General features: G+C 38.2%; 1 protein-coding gene across 1 annotated transcript; it reads right to left on the reverse strand.

The window, feature by feature from the left end:
• Positions 1-683: 683 nt before the first annotated feature.
• On the reverse strand, positions 684-10,368 carry mep1ba (meprin A subunit beta a). The gene is made up of 15 exons (XM_071487304.1): positions 10,245-10,368; positions 10,056-10,083; positions 9,680-9,730; positions 9,560-9,603; positions 8,670-8,748; positions 8,444-8,561; positions 7,739-7,917; positions 7,299-7,517; positions 5,427-5,576; positions 3,592-3,807; positions 3,117-3,373; positions 1,629-1,839; positions 1,326-1,502; positions 958-1,220; positions 684-871 (listed from the first exon to the last, which is right to left on the reverse strand). Exons 1-15 carry the CDS (start codon positions 10,284-10,286, stop codon positions 827-829), a joined length of 2,079 nt encoding a protein of 692 aa, XP_071343405.1. The 5' UTR covers positions 10,287-10,368; the 3' UTR covers positions 684-826.
• Between the last annotated feature and the right edge of the window lie 265 nt (positions 10,369-10,633).

Genomic DNA, 10,633 nt, shown 5'->3' on the forward strand with positions numbered 1-10,633 from the left:
TGAGCCCACATTTATCGGTACTGTTAAGCCTCATATCTCATGAGTTACTTAGCTTTCTTTGCTTTCTCCATCATCCAGCATTCGTACCTGTCTGCTTCATCAGATATTTGTTAAGTAACTAGCAATTAAACACCGTCAGAATATCTTAATGGTGGTTTCTTTCTGTGTATGCAAATACCTAGGGAAATGACAAATAAAGTGAATCTCGAATCTTGAAAATTAATTTGGCATATCAAATTATCAAATCAAATTACTGGATTAAAGTCACAGGTGTTGATATGACATATTATATATAACTTCTCAGCCTTATTGTATAATAATAATAATAATGCTCCCTTTTGCTAGGAATTCATTACTAAGATTAACATGTTGTAAGCATTAACTTGATCTCGCCAAATAGTAATCCATGTACGAAAACTGTTATATAACTCATTTATAATTGTTTGTTTATGATTTATAAAGTGTGAACAACTGCATTGAAACCCTAATTATAAACCGTTTATAAACTATTTACAATGGTAGACTCATTGTAAAGTGGTACCAGATTATGAAAGTAGTTTTCAACTATAAATTATCAATATGTCTTGCAGTCTTACAATTTCTGCAAATTGAGATCACTTGAAAGTGACCACAATAAATCACTCACTCCCTCACTATTAACAGAGAATGATGATGGGAACAAATGATTTGAAGACGAATGTTGTCAGATTTTATTTTTTAACAAACACCTTCAGATTACACATGAAAAAGATTCAGGTAGAAATCTGATGAAATGGTTGCTGTAGTCATCATTTAGTGATGTGCCCTCCTCTGGTCAGTGAAGACATTATGGAGTGGTGAGGGGAGAGGGTAAATCTCTGGTCGGGTGCTCCTGTCATGAAAAAGCCACATTGGTGTTAATGAAGCACAGTAAATTACTGATGTGAATTTGTTCTGACTCTTAATAATCTGACTCACGTTCACATCGATGAATCCGGGCATGTCCTGTATGATCACTACTCTGTCGCTCTCCTGCTGCCTCCTCATCCTCCAGGCATTCACTGCAATCAGCATGGCAACCACCAACATGGCGGCTCCTACAGATGCTGCCACAGTTATGATCGCCGTGGGGTGATTTGCATCTACCTGTGGAGCGTCTTGGTCTCCAGCCTTCATTCGACTGACATCGGCATGGACTGCAGAGTTAGGCAGAGGCTGAGGTAGCAGCAGGCTGGATATATCTGAGGACAAATAGACAACAATCATGATGTTTCAGGGACAGGATGAAACTTAGACACAAAGTATAGTTGTGTGTGATGGACTAGTGGTCTGACTGACTTCCATACCTTCCAGACTTAAGAGGAAGAAGGCATCATCTCCTTTGATGAATTTACTGCTCTTCAGTCTACTGTGGGTGATGAAGGAACTTGTTCCGGTGCCTGGGCCTCGATAATAATGGCTGCCATCAGGCGCAGTCACTTTAGAGCCCACTTTCTTGGGATCGTCCCAGTAGTACTCAGTACCTGAGCAGAACAGGTGAACTGTAATTCTCTGTTTGACGAACTCAACAACTCAGTGGCTTTAGGAAGCTCGGATGTCACATGGACAGTCAAGCTTGCTTCACTACAACTACTACCCCCTTCTCTTACCATCAGAGGACATCTTATTGGGGTCAGTGGTGACCATACGGTGCATGTTCATTTGCTGTCTGATGTCCGACTGTTGATCCATCAAGGCCATGGTTACCTGCTGCCATGGACACGGCCACTTGAGGCTGTGGTCGTTGGGGCCTGAGGTCAGGTGGAAGTAGATGGCCATGTACCCTGGACGGTCACTTATTCCGTTTAGGTACACGCCTACCTACAGACCACAGGGAAGTATGAGTTACTTTTCTACATGTAAAATAACAACAATTCAAATTTGTTTAGGTTTGGTTTTAATTGAACAGTAAACCATGCCCATGACCAATACCCTGGAGCCCAAGCTGACTTGATCAGATTTCTTGTTTTGACCCACTAATGGTCCAAAACACAAACATTTTCACATTTAAGAACTGGGAACTATCAGATTTTTTTGGCTTACTAATCATTGCAGCTTTAATGCTAATATTGAAAGAAACTATAAGGAGCTCAAATATTCTAAATTACCACAACTATAGAATCCGTACAATATAAGAGCCATCATGCCATTTTCAAACTTGAAGCCACTATCTGTATCTCTTTTTTATATATTATCACCAAGATAATTTGAAAAAAGCTATAAATGAATAAAATTCAACTTATAGTAACTTAAAGTTGCTTAATTCTTCATAGCCTATTGTTTGTTGGACTTTGTGTTGCCATTACAGACCATGCTAAGCGTTCCATAGCATGATCTGTTCATGTGTAGCACTGAGTGCTGTTTTTATTTATCACAAATGAGAGAGGCATTTACTTTTTCCAATGTATTCTAATATACCTTTAGAAATCTAAGGAGGAATGGCTTTATCACATTTTCAGCTTTATTACTGGGTAGGTAATTTGACACTATTTGTAATGGTTGAATATGGAAAGTGTCTTTTTTTTGCCAGCATTGCTTTCCTCAGCCTTATCGAGGCCTATAGTTATACAGTCATATCCCAATCTGGACTCAAATTAGAAAACACAATAGCTGGAAAGTTCTTTATTGGTCCCTATCATAGAAGATCATTCTTTTGCTTTCTTTTGATCATTTAATAATAGTATTTTATGACTGGCTTGATAAAGGAATTTAAATTTCATTGTGCTGCTATATATGACAAACTGTTGCAGCTTACATGTACAACCACTTTGCTCATTTTTTTGTGGCAAGAAGAATTAGCAGGTATTTCAGTAGAAATATTCAGTGGGCGGAAGTCATGGAACAGATCCATTCATCCTTCTTGCCAGACACGGCCTCTTATGATTTGAGGTGGTTCATAGATCACACTGGTCCAAACAAGAGCTTAACAAAATAGTTTTTGTTATCTTTTTTTTTCTTTTGTTGTGCAGAATTGAGTTGTATCGTATGCTGTATATTGGCTATTACACGTTAACATTGCCTCTCCTGTAAAGATCTGTGTTTTCTGTGCTGTACTTACTAAAAACACAATAAAATGCTGAAAAAAAGAGGACATTTACCTGGAAGGAGTAACCTGCTGGAGACAGAAAGCGAGGGCTGTACAGTTTACTTCCTGCTGGTGTGGTGGCCATCAAGCTGGTGATGTTGCGGATGTGCCAGATGTGCTGAGGGCACTTTGCGGACGACAGGTTAATGTCGTCCAGAGAGAAGCCCCCCTTCGATGGGCTCTTTCCCCTCACGCCCTCAAAAACCACACGGGCCTTTGTTGTCACATTCAGATTGACATTATGCAGTTCCCAGGAGCCCATGACACCTCCTGTAACAGAAGGAAGAGAGAATAGATATTGTTAATATTGTTATCATGTAACATGGATGTGCTTTCAAAGTTTTTGTTTTTTGTTTTTGTTCTAAATGTTGCTTTTAATCTTTCAGTTGTATGTCTTTTATAATTAATAAAATCATCTGCCGCTGTACAGTTGCCGCTCATAGAGCCTTTATTTATCTCAATGCATATATGTAATATTTCATAGTTACCTGAAATGCTCTTGAAGAGCTTCAGTACACCGTTGGGGCTGGCCTTGTTATACTCTCGCACCCAGATATTGAGAACATCATCAGCTGCCCCGGTGTTGTGGAGGAAGAACTGCAGACACTGGCCTCCTGGTTTGGGGTAAAGCCAACGACTTTCCAGAAACGCCCGGTCACCAGGTTCAGCGAAGGCTGTGTTGAAGTGCATGAAGTAGCCTTTCCCTGGGCAAAACAGACAAAAAGCAGGTGATCAACAATTTGTCCCACTGATATTGGCTCTGCATGTTGAATGCATGTTGAATGTCAAATAATAATAATGTCATAACATTTGTTGAGTTGTACGATACCAGTATCATCTCCGTATTCAAGGAAATACCCACGTTTGTGTGTGAGGTCATACTCTGAGGGCCTAAAATATTTCTCCTGCTGTTTTGCTACATAGTACAACAACAAAGTAAGCAAGAGTTTGATTTCTTTGCTCTCTTGATCCTTGGTGCTCATGTTGTTGAATACCAAAAAAATAATTGTTGAATTGCTGACAAAATGATGCCAGCACAGAAGTAAGGTAGTGCACATAAAATCACAGAAAAATACAGTGTGGAACATAAGCAACATTAGTGTAGTGTTTCAGTTCTATTCTAATATAGAAAGATATGTATATGATGCATATATATGATGCTCAGTTTATGAACTAATATTATAATACTAATGTCTGTAGATCAAAGTGGCGATTTCTGAGAATGGCTGCTGTTTATCCAGCAGTGAGATAATCCCTACTAACTGTATTAAGTAATAAACAAAGTTCTTTCATGTTTATCTTGAAGCATCAAACTATATCAATATGATCCTAAAGCCAGTCTGTACTTTGTACTATTTGCTGTTGTAAATCACTTCAGCTACTTTAGTTTTTCACACCAAGGCCAGGACTGGATTAATTCAGATAAGAGGAGAAGCAGTAATATTTATAACCACACAAAGATTAGTACTGTTTCTAAACAGCTATACACTGTGTCTATCTTTCTGTTTACTAGTGTATTTTGACTGTGTTTCTGTACTTTTCATACACAATGTTAACATTACAATTACAATTAGTTCCACTTGGCCTGGTTTCAAAATCCTACTTAACGTTTGTGTTTTCCAAGGGTGGCTTAACTGACTCATTGTTTGAAGTTCCAGAGACCCCCTCCAGGTTTGTGTGTAAAATTAAAAATAACTGCAAAATTACCCTTTTTTTTTCTTTAAATGCATACTGAGAAATATGCAGGGAGAAACTTTCTGCAGCTGATTCATCAGTTGAATTTCACATTTATAAACGATTCTCATAGAATTGCGGAAAATCACTTACTATCAGGCTCATCAAGGAACATGAAGTATGTTTTCAGAGCTATATCTAGGGCCCATAGTTTCTAAGACCCAAAACAGAATTTTAGTGTTATATATATTTAAAAAATAAAGTATATACTAATGTATATATATACTCAAGTATCAGAAGTGCTTGTTATGGATGGCTCATTTTATACTATTAATTCATTACATATATGATACTGTGCCCTGATTACTGATACTTGAACATGTAAGCCTTTATATGTACCAGCATGGTCAAGGAAGAACTAATTGTAACTATTTTAAATATCACAGAGTAATGTAATCTCTAAAAATGCACCATATTCAGATGATCATCCTATACTGCTGTAGGTGGTAACTATAGCAACTATAGTAACTATAGCTACAGCATCAAATTAATGTAGTAGAGTAAAAAAGTAGAAAATTTCCCTCTGAAATTGTACTTCATCACCACTGGAAAGATGACATGCATTTGTTATGACATTATGAAGAGTCACCTTTGCATTGTCCCATGTTGGTGAAGTCAGTCTGAGGGCCTCCATTCACAGAACTAAGTTGTTCCCACTTTGCGTTCCCAAGACCCTGAATCATCCCACAGATGTTCTCCTCCTCAAAGTTGCAGCTGTCCACAAAGGTAGATGACTTAGCTGTGGAGAGGGAACACTTTCATCAAGGGACTTCAGTAAAGTGGACTTGAATGATGAGACTTTTATATCATGTTTCATTCATTTGACTGGGAGTCTTGTTAACATTCCTGTTATAATCCTAGGATACAAATGAAATCTATATATTGTTTTTCAGATTATATATATATATATATATATATATAGAGAGAGAGAGAGAGAGCAAGATAGATAGATAGATAGATATAGATATAGATAGATATAGACTCAATATACAAAACACAATTATTTTACCTTTTTGAATATGCTATGAATACTGTGTTTTAGTGAGAGACTGGCAAGGGGAGGCTAATATCACTACTGAATATCAGACCTATAAATGGCTGATGCAATATGTACCAGGTCACTGAGGTGCATCAGTCCCAATGATGCTTTGATGGAAAATTCTTATGTAAGAGTTTTGGATCAGGACACGCTTGATCAATTATGTTGTCACATATCCAGCTTTTATTTGTCTTGCATGGGGGGAGTGATAAAAATTAACAAGATGCTGATAGGATGCATTGCCCTTAGCTTGATAACTAAGGGTGATATTGCAGTTAGAAAGCAAAAGTGTGCAAAAGCCTAAAAAAACAAACCAGCAATGGACCTGAATAAGATGCTATAGAAGCCTGTTTGACTTAGTGTAAGTAATGTCAGTCCACTCATTAAAACATGGTTCAGTTGCTATTTTTTCCCCTGGTGCTGCTGGATGAATAATAGCCGTATAATAAATAAAGGCTTAGAGGCTTATTACGAAGGCCTGAGATTATTGCCCAAGATTATCAATACATATTAGCATCAGTTTATGCCTGACAGACTCTGACCCTTCTTGTAACTCCGCTAGGCTTACTGTGAAAACAATATTGCAGTAAAGCTGGACAATACATAATGATTGATCAGTGTACACTGCTATCTGCTGCAGTATTTTTCCTCCTTTTTCAAACCTAGCACTTTTGAATGTGAATCTTTAAATTCTACATTTAGCGCCTCATCTCTAGATTTTAGCTAGAATGAGTACACAGGAACTGAGAGTTAATCTGAAAGCAATAACCTTGCATGAAGTAATATCATCTAAATGAGGCAGTAACTGTATAGCTAACTCACTAACAAAGTAACTAGTGGATAGTGTAACAATTCATTGAGGGCAGTTTTCAAAACCTATCTCCAGTAACCAGACTGTTATCGTAATGTAGCGAGGTTCAAACTGCATAGTTACTCTGTAAATTTTTTGCAAACATGTCACCACAGACACTGAGTTTATTCCACATAGTTTTATCATCCAACATTAGTTTCTTCAAGAGGCTAACAATACAAAAGTGTTATTTAGTTTAGCATAGTATTTTTTTGATACCTAACACACTGTTGTAGCCAGTTTTAGCTGCTTGAAAAAAACATTCTGTTAACACTACTAAAAGTCTTGAGTAGAGAAACTATGTGAATGTTTTCAAATCTGCTAAAATACAGAATTGTTCATTGCTGTTATATAACAGTAACAAACTGTTAGGGACTGAGCTCAGTGCAAAAGCTAAGACAGTGTTGAAGCTAAGACAACATCTGGCTTCAACATGTTCCTATATGGTTACAATACACTGTATACAGTGAGTGTTGCCTGAGGCTTCCTTCTGTGCCTCGTCTAATGGTTTGTGCAGGTAACCTGTCTTATTCATGGTTTGATGTACAGAATGACCACATGAAATGTCTTACTGCAGTTGTAGAGATGGTTGAGTTTGGTGAGGTCACTGGCACTGAACCCCATCCTCTGACCAATCACATCCATGAACTGAGGGATCTTGGTGACGATGGTGGGCTCAGAGCCGATGTTGAAAGACGTCTTACTGTAGTGCATCACAGAGCCGTAGTCGTAGGGGACACCCAGAGCACTGGACACTGTGTCATCGTGTTTCTTAAAGTTGTGCTCTTTACCTGAGAAAGACATAAAACAAAAATCAGGAATTCCATTTTTGATTTTGACAGATACGGATGGAGCAAGAGCGGTTTTGCAAACAACTGCCTCATCATGTTGAGTAAAAATGTGCTCAGATGGTCTGCAAGCATGAGGAGAAAAACGCAGGACATAGCTTCTGTACAGCTTGACATTTAACAAGGTCACTGTTGTAATTCAAGGTGTTATTGATCAGTGTTACCAGGTTCAATGCGATCCCACATGATGTTGACATAATCATCACGGTCAGCTCTGGACTGCTCATGCCAGAACCCAAGAGCATGCAGGAACTCGTGCTCAACCGTTCCGAGACGATCACAGTTTCTACCAATGGACAGCCGCTGCTTTCCCACATGCTGGTTACCCACAGAGGAGAAGCATCTGCAGAGAGAGGAGGAGAGATGCAAGTTTGTCGAAATGGTCAAAGCCCTCAAAGGTTACCTATTGCAGCAGAAACACCAATATCTTATTAGCTCAATTTTGGCTCCTCTAAATGCCAAGAGAAAAATTTGGGGCTCTAAAGTTGCTAAATGGTCTACTGTGTGCACCTGCTAGTAGCTCACATCGTCTGCTTTGTTTGGTGCTGGGCAGGTAGTGTACAGTGTATCAGATTTTTTCACTGACAGTAGCTGCCTATTGCTGCTGGAAATAAGATTAAAGAGATTGGTGAGACTGTACTAACAGCCAAGCTGTGGGCTGCAAAGATCAAAACAATGAGCTGAAAGATGCTAAAACGCTCTGCAGGGCTGAGGGAGCTGCAGAGTTAGGTGAGAATTCTCTATGGGTTTGTTATTAACATGAAAATACCAGCTAGTGCAACTTTAAACATTGTTTGGATGCAGCCTTTGCACTGATCTATGTTATGACTTGTCTGACACTGAACACAGCAGTTAAAAGCTCGACTCACCCGCTGCCTTTGAACACAGAGATGTAGTTCTCCTCTCCTTTCCATGGTGTGAAGTCAATACAGGTCTTCAGTCTGTACTGGTCAAACGCCTTCAGGATCACTCCCTTTGCATTCATGTCTGCATGTTTGCAAAGTGTAGGGCAAAAGGGCATAAAAAAGTGTCCTAATTTGGTGCACAGCCATGGTAAGTGCTATAAATGTGTGTTTCCATGACACGGTGTCTTACCCAGACTGTCCTCTAGGTAGTAGGGAATGGTTGTTGGCCAGCGATACTTATCACCTATGATGGAGTTCCTGCTGAATGTCTGATGATAATGAAGAAAACAATATCTAATATAACTGTAACCATGTGTTAGTAAATTAGTTGTAACCTTTGTTGGTTGTTATGCAAACTAGAGGTCATCAAAACAATGATGGCTGTTTTTTTCTATCAGACAACTTTGCCATCTGTAAGCTTGTGGTTTTATAAAACTGTTCCATCAGTGTAGTGGAACTGCTCAGTGTCACTCACAACAATCATACTTAACATACATACTTAGTTTTACAAAATGTAGCCTGAGAAAAGTTAAGTTGTATTAATGCTGAGATTACAGTCTATTTCTTGCTCCTGTACATGGGCATGATTTTACTCATTCAAAATTATTTTACATTGGTGAGCTGATATAATTGCACAGTTACATCAAAGCCATATTACTACCATTACATTAATAGGCCTACTGTTCATATTGCCCAGCTTTAGTTCCTGCATATACTGTTTGAATATGGAATCTGTATGAATAAACTATTTCATTTTGTTTTTAAACAGTTATCAAACAAATTATAATTTATTAGATAAAACCAAAATTTGTTTGTAGTGTAGTTATAAACATAAACACACAATAATAACTCAACTGAATTGATTAATTGGAATAGGTAATTCCTGATTGGCTGTTTCGTCTCCATTAGGCTCATCAGTCACTAAGGAAGTAATAGGAATCACTCTATACAAAATGTAAGTTTTGCATAAAATATTTTCCTGTGCTCAAAATATCCCATCATCAACCCAGACAGACAGATCCACAGATGAATAAATGGTATTAGCAACAGAGTCTTTGGTGTCTGCACACACTAACTTACTTCCTCCTGTTCGATATCTCCCTCCAGCAGGTCCACCCCGGCCGCTGCAAAGGAAAATTGTGATGCTTGGTGAAACTCCCCAGAGACATAACAAAACATAAATAATGAGAGTCTTCAAACCTTCATTTATGTTGAAGATGTCCCAGTCATGGCCTTCATCAACATCAGTTTCTGCAAATGAAGAATTGAAGAAGCAATTTTAATCTTATATTTTAATGCTTAAATTCAACCTTCAATTCATGTTTCTGCTTTGGCATGATAGCACCTTAGCCATTGGGATTCAACGTGTTGTCTTGAATATACAATCTACTATATATACATATATGCATGGAGTGCTCAACTGTGACACTAAAACTCAGTTCAGTGCTAAAAGACTAGAATGGGGCTTTTCACTTAAGAACGCTCTTACTTCGACTTGAGAGTAATTTAACTTCAAAATACTCAAGTTTTTGTTCCATATAAATGAAAAAACCACTCATCATACAATCTGACTCACCTGTTTCTCCTGTTAGCTTCCCTGCTGTCTGTAAAATAAATTCAAAAGCACAATAGTTTATAGAAAAAAATTGATGATTTAATTGCAAAACGGAATGAACTGACATCCCGCCTGTAAACACAACATTAAAGCAATGGCTGTATTTTGTACCAAAAATGTAATATAGATGGATATGTTATGCTGACATACCAGACCCAGACCCAAGAGCAGAATCAGAAACCTGAGTGACATGGCTCCAGCTGCAGACACACATACAGTAGCAGATGAGTTCTACCTCGTCCAGCCTCGGTGTGTCTGAGGTAAAGCTGAGGCTTTGTTATTTATACAGAAGAACGCAGCAGTGCATGCAACATTCACATGCTCTGAACATTTTTATGACTCAGCTCTGGCAAGATTACATGACTGTCTAATTATTAATTCAATAGTCATGATTATCTTATCTATGTATTGTAATCACACTAATAAACTCTGGTGCAGGTGGTTTGGAAAAGGTCAAACATACAGTACATACATAACAGACCTGACCAGAGTCAGATCTGTGACGTAGTGAAAATCAACAGGAACAGCAGATCAAGATT

Source organism: Trachinotus anak, unplaced genomic scaffold, assembly GCF_046630095.1.
Source record: "Trachinotus anak isolate AG129_WGS33_773 ecotype Australia unplaced genomic scaffold, CSIRO_AGI_Tana_v1 ptg000010l, whole genome shotgun sequence".
Classification (NCBI taxonomy): Eukaryota; Metazoa; Chordata; class Actinopteri; order Carangiformes; family Carangidae; genus Trachinotus; species Trachinotus anak.

Excerpts from the sequence above, each read along its gene's own strand:
- mep1ba (XM_071487304.1), bottom strand. The coding sequence starts at position 10,286 with ATGTCACTCAGGTTTCTGATTCTGCTCTTGGGTCTGGGTCTG. Across the intron at positions 10,084-10,244 it reads TGCTCTTGGGTCTGGGTCTG|ACAGCAGGGAAGCTAACAGG; the intron begins GTATGTCAGCAT and ends TTTATTTTACAG. Across the intron at positions 9,731-10,055 it reads GAAGCTAACAGGAGAAACAG|AAACTGATGTTGATGAAGGC; the intron begins GTGAGTCAGATT and ends CTTCATTTGCAG.